Raw genomic sequence first — 17,641 nt, 5'->3', positions numbered from 1 at the left:
GCTGGTGCTTTCTGGTTGGCTGCACACACGGCACAGGATTCAGGGTTCTGGACCCTGGACTCTGCCGTAAACACAGCCACCGCATCTCCAATGCGGATCTTCCTGCGTCCATGGAAGCGGCAGCGGCTACTTGGCGCTCATTTGCATTACGTTCTGGGGATTGCTGATGATGGATGGGACGATGGAGGTTGGCGGATTGCGGATGGCGGATGGTAGCACAGGCACTTTTAATTAAAAACCCTCGCTGGCCAACCGAAACTGGAAGCCGCAAATTATTTTCACTTGGTGTGCTCACACATGGCCAGGATATGCCGGCATGACCTCTAACCCCCAGGACCACAGGCCCCTTTTGGTTTCAGAAACTAATTAAGCATGTTGTGCGCAACAACTTGGGGAACACAGGACGACGAGAGACTCAGGCCACAGCTCATTGCACTCCAATAAAGGCGAGTGCCTACTCTGGACTAAGGACTCCGGACTCTGGACTCTGGACTCCGGACTTCTTCACGGACTTGTCGCTGCCACACCCCAAGACATTTCGACAGGCCCTCGAGTTTTTCGTTTCGTTTTTCGCCCCTGAGTCTGAGGGTTGTGTATGTATCTTGGGTGTGCGCCCCTTGGCGCAAAACAACAAATTTTACAACTTTTGCACACTGTGCGGTGAAAACTGCAAAGAGAATCCCATTCCATATGCGTGTTTTTTACTATTGCAGAGAAAAAAAAACAAGTAACAAAAACTGTGACAACCACTTCAATATATATCAGCTTACTAAAACAAACATTATATTTTAATTTCATATATATCTGATTTAGGTTTATAAATAAATATTCTTATAGTAATTGTTCTAATCCTATTTCTTTTATTTAAAATTTTCGTGTTTTATACAATCACCAATGATTAATATTACCAATATGGTCAAAAACTCTGACATTTCAATAAATATATATAAATTTATTGATTTGATCTAGAAATAAACATTTGCAAGCCAATAAGGTACATATCTTTACTGATACGTTTTCTCGATTTCACAATCGTTTCAATTAATTTTTAAAAAATTAAATACGGTTTTAGAAATAGTTACAGAATTAATATTTTCTGTGTAAGTCCCAAAGTCCGACGAGTGCTTAGAATGTGTCCCTTCTGCCGTTGAATTGCTGTTGCTTCGTTTTTAGTATCACTCATACGCCTTGAAATATTTAATAAAATGGAAAGACGCCCCCCTTTTGGCTTACATTTGGGAAATGAGCCCGTAGGCCATCCGTCCGTAAGCTTGTTAACGAAGCAGAAACGCCAAAAGGGGCTCTGAATATGTAGGCCAAGAACGACATAACAATGGTAACCAGTTGCAATTTCATAGCAGCTTTTGCATTGACAATCCTTGGCCATTTGGATTAGAGATATTATGGGGGAAAACCACTTCCACTTGGTCCTTTCCACTCACTTTTTTTTTTTTTTCTGGGCAACCAGCATCCTTGGCCACTTTTCAGTGGCCAGCTAATTCGCGCGAGATATAGGGCCATAAAAAGAAATGCTATCACTTAATCTAATGAGTTTTACCTTCCCGCCGCTGGCAATTAGACCAAGAACAGCCATTAAAGTTTGAAACATAAACGGGAGGCGTGGGCAGGCAAAGTCAATATATCATTAGGCACTTTTGGCCGCTAAATGATCTAAAAAATGCGGCCAAATAGACTGTAGCCAAGTCGTTTTTTTTTGTTTTTTTTTTTTTTTGGGGAGACTCTTCCATGCAAAATGCCCCGGCCATTGTACAATTTTAATTGCTCTAAAATGCTGTAATACAACACGAACCACAAATAAATAAAATTTGCTGACATCAACAGGATGTTTGCGGGTTCCTGTGTCCAGCCCTAAAAGTGGGCGGGTTTTGGGGTTTGGGTTCATGGGTTCCTTGGGTTCCTAAGGGCAGGACACGACTGGACTGGACTGGACAGACAGACAGGAGTTGAACAAAAAGGCGGGGGGGGCAGCTGTAATGGGCCTTCTAATGGTCCCGGGCCTTTGAAATTTAATTTCACCCGACTCCGGCAGACGTGTGCTCTGTGCGATGAAAACGGGCTGGAAATGAGACGACGAGCATTGGTTTTGTGTGTATCGTTCGCTTTATACTTTTTACAATTTATTTGTATTTGTGCCTCCCATTTAGTTTTCACTTTCTTATCGGGGGCACCGGGCGGACACCTATTACGCAACACATTTTCATTCACACAGCAGCAACAGCAACAGCCTTTTGTGACCATAACAATTTCGTAATGGATTGTTTCACTAGTGTGAGGCTTATTTATTATTGGTCATTGTATTTGGCCATATGACTCGGCAATTTCTTCTCGGCCGCAATGATTATCGCTTTATTCGTTTTACAATTTTCAGAAATTATCCTGAACGGGCGTGGCGCTGCTCAGAAAACTTTGCTTTTTGAAGCAATTAAATTCTTAATAATATTTCTGAACGTGCACAAAACTTTTGCGCGCTCTCTGTTTTTGTGGCAAGGAAACGCAGCAGCGCCCGTCCAACTTTTTCCTGCAAAATATATTCGGTGGAGTAAAAGTGCAAAATTATTCCGCAAAACTTAAAATAGCGGGGACGGGGGAGGTCAGCTGCGCGTCAATGCAAAAATGGAGAAGGGAAAGGCCGAGGACAAAGTATGGGGGGGGAAAAGTTTTGTGCTTCATGCTTAATTGCGGCATTTCGATTAAGCAAAATTAATAATAAAAGTTTGTGTTATTATTTATGCAGTCGGCGGCGGCGGATGGAATGGACAAGTGGAATATCAAAGGCGGCGCAAAGGAAAAGCGGAGGCGGAAGTGAAAATTTAGCCAACTTTTCCATCTCGGTTTGGTCTGCCTCTGCCTCTGCATCTGCCCTTCGCTTTGTATTCGTTTTCCTTTCTGTCTGTCTGTTTTCACATAAATCCTGCTGCCAAAGTGCTTGAGAAAAAATCTTGAACTTTTCCACCGCAAATTCGAGTGAAGATGTGCGGGCTGTCGTCTAATAGCTGCAGACATGCGTGCCATAGAATTTTCTTACTGATTACTGTCCTAGCTGCTGGAATCCCTCTTCACTATAACGTGAAGTTTGTGTCTGTCTCATTTAACTTTTTAAAAACTTGTTGAAACTAAAGCTCTCACACTAACTAAAGAGGACTTTAGTCAGCTTCTCTCCGCTCTAGACTTTTCGGACTCACTGTAAAGGGAGGAAGGAAGTTTTCCCCTTGCTGCTGATATGCCAGCAGTGTATCAGACATCCTGCGCAGAGCCAAACAGAACGGAATGAAGAAAAATAAATAAATGTAATGGCAACGCTAATGAACGGCCACCCCACGAAACTCCTCTTTTGCCAGCACTGATAAAAAAAGGTAGTAATACTAAATTTAAATATTTGTGGCTTTCATTGCAGATTTAAGTTATTACATTTTCGTAATATTTCACCATCGACTATTTTTGGATATAAATATAAATATAAAAACAAAAAAAAAACAATTTAATTTTTTTTTATAATGTTTTAAAGCAACCCATTTTAAATCTATTTTTTCCTCAAAAGTGTAAAATTTTAATATTAAATTATGCATTATTATAGATAGATATTTATTTGTTTTTACTATTTTAACATCTTTAAGCATCTTTTTTTATCGGTGCAACCCCCCCTTTTTTCTCGACCCCCAACCATCGGACATGACCATAAACTTTGCTGCCTTTGCCTCGCATAAAGTTGATTTCGAGTTTGGGGGAGAAAAAAAAGCCAAACGCGATTCGGGCAAAAAAGTTTAGCACTCGACGCCCAGCTCCTTGGCTAAAGGAGCAGGATACCAGGCACCCAGGATCCCAGGATCCTGGCCACCCTGTTTACGCACGTCTTTTGGTCTCTGCATCAAATGAAATGCTGCTGCGAGTTGAATAGCACAAGATGGAGATGAATGGGGAGACAAGGGGGCAAATCATGACTGAAGTGCAAAACTTTTCCCATTATGCAATAAATAAATTTCCATGCTTTAAAGTGGCAATCGCAGGGGGGGCCGGCCAACGAGCGACAAACGTAATTACGTATACGTCATGGAGCAGGTCGTATACTCGATAGCGAATGAAGCATAAGCAGGGCACCATGTAATAGGCATATCAGCGCAGTTCAAACAGCGCAAAATTGAATAAGTAAACAACAGCGCCAGGGACCTCCTTCCCTGACCAGATGCAGATGTTTGTTTTCTACAGAGAGCCAACTAAGGAGGTCTTAAACTCGAAAAGAGTCAACAAAAAATAATAAGCTTGAAAATAAACTAAGATCGCCAAGCTGGTACCTTTACTCTGGTACTCTGGTATTAGCCCCTAAAAACATTTACAATGTTTAACTAACTTTGTATAGAAACATTTATTTTAAATCATTTGAGCAGGTTTAATAAAAGTATTTTTTTGAGAATAAAATATCTAAGAATCGTGTTATTTCAAGTCTAAGAAATCTCAGAAATCTTCTGTATTTCTTAAAAAATAGTCTATCAACTATCGATTATTTTACTTTGTTAATATAAAACTTGAATAACTCTTTTGTAAAATATGTCAAAACAATAGATGTATTAAATTTAAATGTAAAGATCTTGTATAACTCAGATGTCTGATCCATTCTTTTATTATGTTTATTTTTCATTCAGTGCTAGGCTGTTTTAAATATTTAGTTTTAGTGTCATAGATGCATTAATTTTAAATCATTTAAACAAACCAATAGGAACCACATTTATCTATTAATGTTACAGAAATATATGCTATCAAGTGCCGAATCTTTACTTTGGTAATAGAAAACCTAAATTCCAGAAAATGTTTAAAAAACAATTCATATTTTTAATTGAAATCCAAATAATTTATAAACACTTGAAAAGAAAACATGGTTCTAAAAGCACTCACAAATGCTTTAAATAAATTCAGAAGTGGGAGATGATTCGTCCTTGGTTGTCTGCTTGCTGGCTTTGGTAATATAAATCCTTGGCATTTGTATTAAATATTCAATTTCTTTGCACCGTGCACGGTAAAAAAGCGGGTGGGTGGACACTTATTTTTCTTAAACTCAAACATTTTTCAGCCATCGTAGCCAGGTCCTTACAAAGGATATTGATTTTTCTGGCTAAGCTGCGTCTTATGCCCAACACAAACGCGAAAAGGAACATTCGCTGGAACATACCCACCAATACCATCGAAACGGTCGATTTGACGAGTCCATTGAACTATTTGCCGCTGTGGCCTGAATGTCCTTATTAAAAGCTGGGCCTGGGCCCTCCTGCTGCTCTGCTTGTCGATATCTCAAAACTAATAAAAAGGGTTCGTGCATTGGCAACACTTTGGCAACTTTTTCGTTGATACTCGAGTGCTGGTCAAGGAGTGGTATGGTGATGGTAGTGAAATGGTAAAATGGCAGAGGGGAAACAAGATTTCTGATTGCGCTTTAATGGGGCCTAATGGCCGGCGACAAGTGTGGCAAATTACTTAAATGGCCGCTACGAAATAATGAACACCACCCAGCACTTCTGGGAAAATTGTTTAGGGCTCTGCTCTGTTCTGTTCTGCCTTTTTGGAGGCCTTCGAATTGGTTAACCATTTTATGACCCTTTACACAATTTCGTTACATTTTATTCAAATGTGAAACTTTAAGTTAAGTCCCCTGCCCACTTGCAGTATGGAAATATTTTAATTTCTCCGGCTTTGCACTTAAACTTTTAGCTTCTTTCCGCTTGGCAATTCCACAACCCCCTTTTTCTAGGCCAGAAGTTTGGCCGTAAGAAAACAAAAAGCAGCCCGCATAGTTATTAAAAGAGAAGTAACAACGAGACAGAAAGAGGGACGGCAAAAAGTTGTCTCTGCTTTGTTTTTTTTTGTTCCCCTAGTTTTTGCTTGGGAAAAGGAGGGCCCTTCCATATACCACCAGTATAGTACTTATTTTTTATCGCAAGCGCAAAAATGCAAACAATTTTCAACTTTAACTGCAAGAGCTTGCTATTTCGTTGTTGCTCTCAGCCATCTCGACTCGGGAATTTTAAGCAAGCAAATTGAAAATGCATTCGTGCACGGAGCTTGAAGACTTTAAAGCAATTCGATTCGATTCGATGCAATGTGGAGTTCAGATCGTGCCGACTGCTCTGCTCGAATATTCAGAAATACGTATTTTTCATGCATTTAAATGGAAACGCAAATTCGCATTGTTTTTGCGTTTCTGTTTTTTTTTCTCCTTTTCAATTTGAATTATTTTTGCCGGGCCATCCAATTTCAGAAGAAGTGCCCACGACTCCACCTCGCACTGCCCAAACCCAAAGAGCTGTAAAAATAAATCAGCAACTGGGTCAATTTTAACGCTTCACTGCCAATGGAGTGTAAAAACCCTACAGAAAAACAAAAACAAAACCAAAAACAAGAGGCAAGAACAAAGCGTCACCAGGATGTGGGTGAGTGGTGCAAAGAGGTGTGATGAGTGGTGCACCTTCTGGCGAAGCCCTGCATGTGGTGCTTCCACCATGAACCACCACTCACTATCCCGCCCGCCCAACTCCATTTCTCCTGAGCGTAATGTGTGGGAATGTTTATGAGTTGGTTTCCCTGCACAGTAAAAAAAGGCTACCCTGAAGTAGATTGTTATGTTTTATCCATTAAAAATCAATTAAAAATCGAAATTTACTACAAATTTGTTACAAAAGTTGGGAAAAAAGATTCAAATGCCTCTGCTGCCCAATGAATTTGTATAGTTCCTCTGCTCGCTACCAATTTTGATATCATCATCAATATCATCAATTTATTTCATTTATTTGGAGCGCAAAAATGTCTAAATTGCCTAAAAATAAATCACTACTCAGTAATTTTTTTGTATTTTGTATAAATATTCAAAATTTATTATTTTCTACATTTTTTTATTTCAATATCATATGTGTATCATTTTAATTATATAATAAAAAAAAATTGTTTACAAATAATAGGGGTTTGAATTTGTATAGTTCTTCAGGTTAATAAATATGTTTTGATAATAAAATTTTTTTAAATTATGATGTACATAGCTCTTAGTCGGAATTAACCTCTCATTTCCCAAAGAACGCAAAAAAGACAAAATAGTAGCAAATATAATATTGCTTGAAAAAATTCCAATATTTTATAGCACACCAATCTTTTTTCCTGTGTTTTTCTACCTGTCTGCAGTTGTGCTGCCATTGCACCAAGATCGTCGACTGCAAATTGCATTTCGTGTTTTCATCTGACGTCAATACAGGAACCAAACAAACGGCTGCTGCAGGAAATTCTGTGTATCTATCGCAGCAAAAGAAAAACAAGTTCGAGCCAGAGTCAGATTCAGAGTCAGCTCCTCTCTTATACAACTGAAGTTCGATGATGTACATAACATAACCCGTATGTACAACTCCAAGTGTAAGCCGATCTCAAGTTCCCCGTCGTCCGTCCCAAACCCAAACTTCTACGCCTTCATCTCGGACTTGTGTTTTGGGCTCGAGTTTCGCTCGGTCTCATTATGTGCGCCAGTTTTTTTGGGCGCCAACTCTGGAGTTGTCCGAGATCGAGAGAATTTGATGTTGAGTGTGCTGTGTGTTGTGTGTAGTGTGTATACCCAAAACACAAAACACGCTGATAAAGTTCTCAGGCCGCCTCACGTTGGTTCACATTTTGTTGAATAATCTCTGTGACTCGGACCCCGAAGCTAAGAAATTCCAGCGAACTGAACTACAAAAAAAAAAAAAAACTATAAGCAGACTCACTGACTGACTGACCACAGCTTCCGTTCCCCGCATCATTGCTTTTGTTTTGTATTAGGTGCCTTACTTTGGAACCCAAAATGAAGGGTACTTTTCATTTGTTATTGTTATTCTAACTTTTCATAACTTAACATTAATTTTGGTTTACTTAGATTGAAATTTAACTCAACTACAATAATTTGCTTTACTCGAACTGAATTAATATTTGTGTAAGATTAACTTTAACAAAATGATTACTTCAGTATTGGTATAAGTTGTGGCATTAAATTAATTCATAGAAAGTTTTGTGGCATATTGAAGCCTATATTGGCATATTGAAACCTTAAATCTTGCTTTTATAAATTTAAATTTTAAAAAACTAAACCATCAAAATTAGTAGTTATGGCATAAGGTTTGAGAAATTTTAAAGTCAACTAAAATCGCTTACCATTGTTAAGTACATTTTTGTATTTAAAAATATACATGTGCCTTTTTAAAAAAGTAAAAACATATTTATATGCTTGCACAGTTAAATCTTCAGCAACAGAGTATATATACATTCGATCATCAAAGCTATTGGCCCCAATTTCTTGTTTATGTTTACACTTAATGCGCGTCAGTTTTTTGACTGAATTCGTGCGAGAGCATAGTAATCGTCGTTATCGTTATTGTTATCGTTATCGCCGCTAAGCGAGGTCGTAACTCGTTTGAATAGGTTACAGAATGACCTTAGTCGGCAGTCACGCAAGCACCCACTTCCAGCCTTTGCGTACATGTAAATATCTGCCATGCACTACGATATAATGGGCAATCGATCCAAAGATGATTGCTGGCATTTCAGGGACTCGAAAAGACAGACACAGAGGCCCGAAATTTTATGGGGGCCTTTTTTCAATGGCGTTAGCCCAACAACGACTTCATTTATCAATATCAAAAAAAAAAAGAAGGAAAAATCGAAGGGGAAATTCGTATAAATGATTGCCAAGAAGCGGATGAAGTGAAGCGCAAAACGCAGTTCCCTGTATGGGAATTGCAATTTCCTGATACCCCCGAACCTCTAATAACCCTTCTGCTCTTATCTTTGCCTTTGTCTTGGTCGTCATCGGTTACACATGTTTGCTGCTTCGTTATTTCGAAACGCACTGACCATCTGTCCCTCCATTCTGTCGCCATTGAAGCCTGAATGTCTGAAAGTCTGGGGAAGATGTGGATGATACCAAGCCACAAAACCAATCAAGCTGCCTTGTTCCACCACCACTGCAAACTGAAAACTGCAAACTGCAATCGCAATCCCCTCTCGCCAAAAACCGATCCCGATCCCTTCAATTCCCGTTTGGCATTTGCCGTTTGTTTTCTGTGCTTTCTGGCCCAGTTTAGTTGTTTGTTTTTCGGCCGAGAGAGAGAGTGTTTTTTCTGGCCTTTCAGATATTTCGTAATTGAATTGGGCCCGCACTCGCACTTATTTACACTTGCCAATGTAATTGAAAATTTCATAAATTTTAATTAAATTCTAGCCTGCGGACTTTGGAGTATTTGATTGTTTTGTTCGATGTGTGTGGTGCATGTGCTGTTTATGATGGCTTTTCCCTTGAATATTGTATAGTGTGCCTGCCTATGTTTTAGTTACGTTTTAGTTTTCCCCTAGGAGTGCTTTCTGAACGCCCATTTCAGAATATCGATGTTTGCCTTGATGGGTGACTCACCTTACTTGCGCAATCATTATACGACGTGCTCAGGATTCGATTCTATAGTTGTGTACTTGGGAATCCTAGAGTCCTGCAAGTCCTGCGAGTCCTCAAATCCTCAAGTGACCAACGGAATTGATTGCTCAAGTCGTAAAATCCGGGAGTTGTTTGTTGTTTGCCTTTCTTTTTCGGCGTTTATTGGAGCTGGGCGCGTTTTACACTTTGTTTACAGGATAATCGCATACTTTATGACACTTTCTTTCGAGTACACTGGGCGTATGGACGCCTTTTGACGGAGGACTTTGAAACCGTTGACTTTTTACGTGGGTCTGCACAAAGGATTTTTATGTTATTCCTATTTGATTGAGGGAAATGGTGTATGGTGAATGGAATGAGGCACAGAACGAAGGAAAAAACATAAGACATAAGGCGTAAAATGAATATGAAAATAATATGAGGACCGAACATAAACACACGGGCGCGGCTTTTATGCACAACAAATAAAATCAATACGGCATAAAAATAGGAATATTGTATGGGTATTTCGCTTTTGATGTGTTAATTGTCGCGTCTGGTCAACAAAAGGAGAAGGACCTTTGGCTTTTATGAATTCACTGGCACACTCAAACACACACACACACACACACACACACACACAAACACACACTGAAACACGTGAGTCATATACGCTGGTTCACAAAAAAGGAGGTTACGCCTTTGTTTCTCTGCCATACATTATATAATTGTCACTTGACGAGGTGCTTTATATTAGCATCCTCCTACTGTTTTCTCATTTCTTTGTTCGGGCAACCAAAATCACAGGTCGAAACTGAAGCTCACAGCTGTGCGTTGCCGTCACCGCCACACCAATTGCCGTTTTTTGAAAACTCCGACTGACGGGTCTGTCGAACAGCTCGCTGGAAAATCGTGGCGGCTGCACAGAGCCAAAAAACAGAGAAAAACAGAGAGAGAGAACCAGTTTTCCAAGGCGGCAGGGAAAAACTGCTGAGCAGGAAAATAAGGGGTTTTAATATTTGGCAGTTTCTCATTGAGGTCAAAAAGTTTGTAAAGCTTGTATTTAAGTAAAGTAAAATAAACCTTATTAATCATATATTATTGATGTTTTATAGGAAAAGGACACTCAATTTTAATGAAATAAATTCTTAATTGTAATTAAGGGTTTCATACTTGACAGTTTCTAATTGATTTCATGAAGTTTTAAGATTTAATGGGTTTGGTTTTTCTGGCATTTAAATAAAATTTAACAACCGAAAAATTCATACAGGACTTCTCATATTTTTTTTAGCTTTTTAGTGCATTAAAATTTTTTTTAAAGATAGCAGTGTTCTTAATAGGCAATAATTTAGGGATTAATACTGAAAATAATTGATTCCTTAGAGCCTATTTTAATTAAAATTGACATTTTCTTTTTTGCCCTTTTAAGTTAACAGCTGATGCGTAACGGTTATCTCGTTGGCCAAAAGTCCCCAATAACGGGAACTGCTCACTTGCGCAACTGTCCTGGCCCCAAAAAAAAACCCCCCTTCTTTGAGAATTTTCAGCCAGTACAAGTTTTCAGAGCCACTCTTATAAATCCCTGCCGCCTCTCTCTTTTTGCGATCCTTTGGGAAACTGGAATTTTTCTTGCAGCGCTGTTTTTCTTTGGCTTTTCTGCTTTTTTTTCCCCCATTTTCAAGTTTTGCACCCGCGCGGGTGTGGTCCTGTTTTTCGATTCTGGCCCAAAAGGAACGTGAAAAGTGCCGAAAACGCGAGCGAATTTCCACTTGTATACAAATACACCACACACACACACACGCACAAATGGGAGAGCGTTTTTCCCATTGCCACCAGCATCACCCCTTTTTTTCTGGGTGGTGATTTGATGTTCCGCTTGATTGCCGCCCGTTTTTTGTTTTTCTTTCTTGTTTTCACTTATGATTTTGCATTAAATTTCTTATCCATAATTTGTACAATTTTCCTAAGCACACAAACACAAACACACCCACACAGCGGTATAAAGGCGAGAGCGAGACAGCACTTACAGCCACTAAACGCTGCGATTTGAAATGAGATTTTCTAGATTGCCTATATGGAGTTTACGGATTTCGTCCGCGTTCACGTACGCCGTGGTAGAACAACAATTGAGTACTGAATCTGCGTCAGTAAAACAGAGGCACTCTTACCAGAAACAGAGAGAGAGAGAGAGTGAGTGCGAGAGAGATAGAGAGAGCTGTTTCGGGGCGAAAGAGAGGGCATGTGCGCAGCATATTTCTCTTATATTCCTCTGATGCTGGCCAAATCGGGTTCGGTTTCCGATTCGGTTTCGGTTTTCGTGCCGAGAGGGAATATGCCAGCGAACCTGTCCTAACCCTTTGACATCGCTTTTAGCCGGACCACAGAGAACCGAGAGCCCGAGAACTCAGCGCGGAGTGCACAAAAAAAAAATTGTTACAAAAAATATTTGTTTAACAATATTAATATTTAATGAAATACATATTACAATTAAATAATCTGTCTAACTATCAGGGAAGTAGGAGCTTTCAAGCTTTAATTTATGTACAAACTGCTTAAATCATTATAAAAAAAACATTTACTAAAAAACACAAAAAACAATAATATTTGTCCCCAAAAATAACATTTTAACTTCTGCAGAAGTAGTTGCACTTAAGTTTTACTTTATCTATAAGCTTTTTAAAGCTTACAGAAATCTCTAATGTTTTAAAATAGTTTATAAAGGTAAAGGCAATATACAATGTACAAGATATTTTAAGTTTGAAAGTAAAGTTTATCCATTTCAAAAAATTCCATGTTGCTATCTTTCGTTCAATACTTTATGACACCTCTAAATATTCATTTCTTTGACACTTATTTTAACAAAACTAAATGCTAGTTTAAAACTACATTTTAATGCATCTTATTGGCTGACAAACCGTTTTTTTTGTGTGTGGGCCGCCCTCGGCTTCTCGGCTTCATTGAATAATTATCTCGAGTTTACCTGTTCTCGACACTGTCGAGCCCTTCGCTAGTGACCCAAAAACCAGTTTCTCCGCAAACTCCCAACTCAACACTCGCTTGGCGCTCAGCAAAAGGGCGAAATGGGCCTGCGCGGCCAGCTTAAAAAGCAGAACTGAAGCCATGTGGAAATGTGTTAAGTGCCAAACACCCGAAACATTTCTGTTTGAGTAGCCATAGAACCGTAACCTCTGCCATGGGCCAGATAATTGGATAATTTGAGCAAACCAAACCGAACCGAACCCCCTTCTTAAATGGGTTTTTAATTATGCCTGGGAATGCTTTGGTCCATTATTTGTGATCTCTGAGTTGAGGTTCTACCTGCATTTTGAAGAATGCATCATGATGTGCGATTTGCATCGTCACTTTGTAGACAGTCATAAAGTTCTCACGGTTCTCGCGAGCCTGACCTACGTTTTGTAATGCTTTAATTAGCCAACATCTGCTGCGGTGGCCGAGAAAACCCAGTTTCCCCGTGTTTGACTGCCAAATATTTCCCTTTTTGCAGACGGTCTGTGTGCGAGAGCGGAAAACTCCGCGACTGGAAGGTGGAAAATTAAAGCGCCTGCGCTTATCTGCAAAAGAGATTTAGGGAGAAACTTCAGAGAGACGCCCTCAATATGCTAACCTCTCTCTCGCTGTATTGCCACCCAAATCCACCCAAAACCACCCACTTAAACACCCACTTTTTGCCACCCAACGACTTTGCCAAAATGTTTCGTTTTTCGCTGAATTTCACTTGGTTCACAGGACCATTACTAGAGGACCTCCTTCTAGTGCACTGGCAAATACCTAAAATACGTTCACTTAAGCACTCTGATTTATGCATTATATTAGCGTTGATTTTTAGCTGCAATAAATCTGCAAATACTCGGGGGCTACTATACTACTACATGCCATAAACTCATGCATGCTATCCCGTAATCATAATTCACTTTGGTCCTTTAATAGGTGTATATATACCTACACCTATGCCAGAGAGCCAATGCAATCACTAATTTGTGACTTCAGACGTCAGGTGAATGCCTTGCAAAATGTTTTATTCGTCTACAAGTCGACGCTTCACGGCTGTCAAGTGCGATTCGCTCAAGGGTTGAGGATTGAGGGCGTTGAGCTGCCATATGTTGGCCCGAAGTCGATTCTACCTGAGCCATGCCCTCAGCAGCTGTCACAACCCAGTCAACTAATTGCCAATTTCATAATGGGCAAAATCTGGATTTGTTTGAACTGAGAGGGTCAGCAGGAAGTGCGCAGATAATCGAGTATAAGTGAAACAATCGTTGACAGTTGGCAACTATTAATGACCGCACGAGTCGAGTTCTGGTTCTCTAGAGACACACCGGAACGTGTTTTGTCTGAACAAATAATACACTTTTCTTTAGATTGAACAATATTGACTAATATAGAATAGAAATGTTGAAAAATAGAGTACTAGAGTTACAGGTGCAAATGTGGTGTCAATTTGACATTCAATAAATACTTCCAACAAATACTTTCGTTTTTACCATTGAATAATGTAAATTTGATTTTATTAAACGGTAACTGATTGATCTCTCTCTCTCTTGCATTCAAGTATCAAGACCAAATTAATTCGAAATTTTCTCAAGACGAGTACCTATCATTTCTTAACAACTTATTTTTCAGTGTAGCCAGGGACAGCAAAGTTCTGGAAATATTGTCTTCGTTTTCTCCCCTTGAATCTCATAATTTGCCCGGCTCGTGTCGCTGTAAGGTGTTCATGCGGCCATAAAAACAATAAAATATTTAACACAAATTTTAACTTAATGCTTGGCTCGTAAAAATGTATGAGTGTAAAAATGCTTACCTATGGCCTTGCAGGATGGCAGAAGGAGGGCGTCGAGGGGAGCGGGTCCATCCCAATGCCGCCTCATTAAACCAGAAATTACACAAAGGATAACGCGCAGCTTGACGGCGATGGCCGCAAAGTGTTTGTGCTTGTGTTTGTGTTTGTATTTGTATTTGCTCCTGTATCTCCTGTTTGTGTGGATCAACCCACTTTCCCATCACCATCACCCCTTTTTTTTATATTTTGGGTGGAACGAGAACCCCCCACTTTTGGCTTACGGGGCTGGCATACAAATAAAAAATTATCGCCCAAGTCCAGGACGAGTCAGTGTGGTCCTGCGTTGCCATTATATTTTATTTTTACAATTTTTCGTCACTTTTGATGCCGACCAGAGGCTGTCTTTATTTTCTGTACTTGCTGCCAGCTTCCATATTTCTCAACCGATTTAGGCTTCAGGAAAGAGACATAATACACTGAAAAAAACTTTAAGGAGGAATGCTGTCAATGGTCAATAAGAGCCATGCTAAATTTTGGGGCCAGACTTTTCTTAGCAAGTTGGTTTACCTAAAAACTTTAAAACCAATGGGTATTTTTTAAGGGATATTTACTTTTTCTGGCCGTACCTCGATTGACATTTGACACACTTGGTGGACAATTTGAAATGTATATGGGAAACATATTTCTTTCTGTGAACCCATTCCGGTAGCATCATTGTCTTTTTGACGCTGCGAGCGACTTATATCGTTCGTCTGCGGGTGTGGATGTGGACTTTTGTCTTCCTGTTCGAGCTCCGGATGCTTCCTGCTTACTTCTTTCTCTTATGTGTTTATTTTTTACCGACGCTGATTTTTATTCCTCTGCAGGATGTGATATTTCATTCAGGGCCGCTAACAGAGCAGCTAAATGCTCCCCTAGACATGAAGCAGATAATAATTTCTCATCTTTATGATGTTTTCACGCTCCGCTGTGCCCTGCTTAAGTCAAGAATTCTGACTGCCGAAGGCGGACAAAGAAAAAAAATATGGCAAGGGGGGCATGGGGTGCATGGGGTGGGTATCTTTCACTTTTCACTTTCTCGGTCCACAACTCCCATTTCCATTCTCATTCCCATTCCCATTCCCACAATTGGAATTGGGAATGTCCGGAAGCAGTGTGGCCATAATTGCGAACCCGACTAGACGAAGACATTGTTTTCTGAGTGTCGGACGGATAAAGAAGATGCCCAAGACGAAGTGAATGATATCCCTTGTCCGGTGGCTTTGGCTTTGGCTTTGGCTTCAGCTTCAGCATCCTCCACCAAACTTGTTTGCCATCCCATGCCAGTACAGCTCATCATGGTCCATTGTCCTCGCAGTAGTGGGTCAGCGGAGCTGGCTGGATGTAATAATGAAATTTATGTCTGCATAACGCTGATTTATGTACGCTAATGAGCTTTTTAATTAGTTAATGCACGTGCGGAAAGATAGAAGGGCGGTAATTTAAGGAATTAATTATGAAAAACCAGCTCTGGCGAAATAAGCCATTTAGCCCGTATCTTAGATATCTATTTACCTGTGCGATTTCCGTATAGTATAATTTTGTATAATTTGTCTGTGAAAAAATGTTTGAGTACCAGGCAGAAAAGGATTATGGGGAGTATGACAGTGCAGATCGTACTCTTGATTTGACGCTGAAACGCATCAAGGATCATTGCCAACAGGAAGCTCTGTATTTCACGCTTTATGGCCGCCTTGAAGTGCAGGAGTGGCTCTTAAAGGATTCTGTCCGAAATAAGGCATATCGTGAGGCTATCATTTGCAACGAGTCATTCAAAAATAAGGTGAGTAGAGTAGGATTACCAAAAACAGAGAGCTTCTTTAAAGCTATCCTTAAACCCTAAAAAAATAGACTGTGCTGGAGGTGGGTTGCGGAATGGGACTTTTTTCGATGTTTGCCGCCAAGGCGGACGCTGAAAGGGTCCTGGCTGTGGATGCGGCCAGTATTACGGACTTTGCCGAACGGATTGTCCAGGACAATGGATATGCCGATGTTGTAACAGTGATGCGGGGAAAAGTGGAGGACATAGAGCTGCCTGCCGATATACACAAGGTGGACATCATTATTTGCGACTGGATGGGGTATGTGAAATAAATCCATATTTATAGTCGCAGTTACACTTTTGGCAGGCATTTATCCATTTACATTTTTATTATTATTTTTAAATAAAAAAAAATTATATCCAGAAAATAAATTTAATATTTCCTTCAAAATAACTAAACACCGCAATGGACATTTAAAAACTATTTAGTTTGAAATATTTTGATTTCTTCTGTTTTTTTTAACAGCTTGCATTTGAATAGTGATTGTTAGTTTTACAGTTTTGGGTCAAATTTTGTTGGTCAAAATTTAACTCTATAATCTTATTATTTAAGTAATCTTTATTTACTTCTACTACCTGCACACAATTCATGCTTTAATTTCAAAGACTCTCGCTTTTTTCCGCAATCAATCCATTATTTTATTTTTCTTTCTGGTAATTTACTTAAACCCACCGATAACCTTAGACCATTTTGCCACAGTTATTGCCTTTTCTCGGAAAATATGCTGGACTCGCTGGTATTTGCGCGGGACAAGTGGATGGTGGCCGGTGGTCACATATTTCCGGACTCGGCGCAGCTTTATTTGGCGGCCATTAAGGGGCGGGATCAGGACCTCGGTTTCTGGAACGATTTGCACGGTTTTGACCTGTCCGCCATTCGGCGAAGATGCGAATCCAAGGCTGTCGTGGAGCACGTAACCGGCGATCAGGTGATGAGCAAGGTGTGCCTGATCAAATCGCTGGACCTTTACAGTGTGCCCCGAAATGCCGCCAACTTTCAGTCCTTCTACGAACTGAAGGTCACCCGAAATGGCTGGGTTCACGCCCTGGTTGCCTACTTCGATGTGGGATTTAGCTGGAGTCCACAAGGGATCAGCTTTAGTACATCACCTTGTGCACCTTGGACTCACTGGAATCAAACTGTTTTCTATCTGGAAACTCCACTTTTTGTGAAAGCGGGCGAGTCAATCAAGGGCATGTTCAGCATGAAACCCAGCGAGGAAAGCATCTTCGACTTGACGTTCGACATCTTTGTGGATTTCGAGGGCAGGGAAAATGCGGTGACCAGCCAACAATCCTTTGTCCTCTCCAACCCACTTACACTGGGCGAAATCTAGAAGGGAGAGAACTCACCGTATATGTATATGGCACACAAAGTATCAACGGATCACAATAAAATAAACGACCAGTAAAATAAAGTAAAAGCGAGCCACATTGCCCCTGTGCAATATTTATATAATTTTATTGTGTGAAGGCGTACATAAAAACATCTCTATGCTAGCATTCAGTCGCAAACATGTGCAAAAGAGTTGGGCTTTGAATTGGGCAACTAACC

The 17,641-nt window shown here is 40.0% G+C and overlaps 2 protein-coding genes and 1 long non-coding RNA gene across 24 annotated transcripts in view; 2 read left to right on the top strand and 1 right to left on the bottom strand.

Annotated features, from left to right (window-relative positions):
* Nucleotides 1–11,559, bottom strand: part of LOC128253512 (protein turtle) — a 43,165-nt gene extending 31,606 nt beyond the window's left edge. For 14 of the 20 annotated variants that reach the window (XR_008267461.1, XR_008267464.1, XR_008267462.1 and 11 more), the window contains exons 1-2: nt 11,452–11,543; nt 9,428–9,738 (exon numbers count right to left, since the gene is read on the bottom strand). The gene's annotated coding sequence lies outside the window, so the exon portion shown is untranslated. Of the gene's footprint in view, nt 1–9,427; nt 9,765–10,143; nt 10,424–11,451 lie in introns of those variants that run through there. The other 6 variants (XM_052981951.1, XM_052981955.1, XM_052981952.1 and 3 more) reach the window with 6 other exon arrangements.
* Nucleotides 1–17,641, top strand: part of LOC128253519 (uncharacterized) — a 146,266-nt gene that overhangs the window by 78,544 nt on the left and 50,081 nt on the right. The gene's annotated exons all lie outside the window — the stretch shown is intronic.
* Nucleotides 1,275–17,439, top strand: LOC128253516 (protein arginine N-methyltransferase 8). 3 transcript variants are annotated; one of them, XM_052981973.1, is made up of 4 exons: nt 1,275–1,336; nt 15,799–16,047; nt 16,116–16,345; nt 16,772–17,439. In XM_052981973.1, the coding sequence occupies exons 2-4, from the start codon at nt 15,829–15,831 to the stop codon at nt 17,421–17,423; spliced, it is 1,101 nt and encodes a 366-aa protein (XP_052837933.1). In that variant the 5' UTR covers nt 1,275–1,336; nt 15,799–15,828; the 3' UTR covers nt 17,424–17,439. The 3 variants fall into 3 exon arrangements, with proteins under 3 accessions (XP_052837933.1, XP_052837932.1, XP_052837934.1); XM_052981972.1 differs by lacking the exon at nt 1,275–1,336 and having other exon boundaries at nt 15,363–16,047; XM_052981974.1 differs by lacking the exon at nt 1,275–1,336 and having other exon boundaries at nt 15,365–16,047; nt 16,787–17,439.

This window comes from Drosophila gunungcola (genome assembly GCF_025200985.1).
Source record: "Drosophila gunungcola strain Sukarami chromosome 2L unlocalized genomic scaffold, Dgunungcola_SK_2 000037F, whole genome shotgun sequence".
NCBI lineage: Eukaryota > Metazoa > Arthropoda > Insecta > Diptera > Drosophilidae > Drosophila > Drosophila gunungcola.
Note: the sequence above shows the minus strand (reverse complement) of the source record. Positions and strands in the feature narration are given on the sequence as shown.

Bases quoted from the DNA above. Each gene is read 5' to 3' on its own strand.
- LOC128253516 (XM_052981973.1), top strand. From the start codon at position 15,829: ATGTTTGAGTACCAGGCAGAAAAGGATTATGGGGAGTATGACAGTGCA. The intron at 16,048-16,115 runs GTGAGTAGAGTA...CTAAAAAAATAG, and splicing joins ACGAGTCATTCAAAAATAAG to ACTGTGCTGGAGGTGGGTTG. The intron at 16,346-16,771 runs GTATGTGAAATA...CGATAACCTTAG, and splicing joins ATTATTTGCGACTGGATGGG to ACCATTTTGCCACAGTTATT.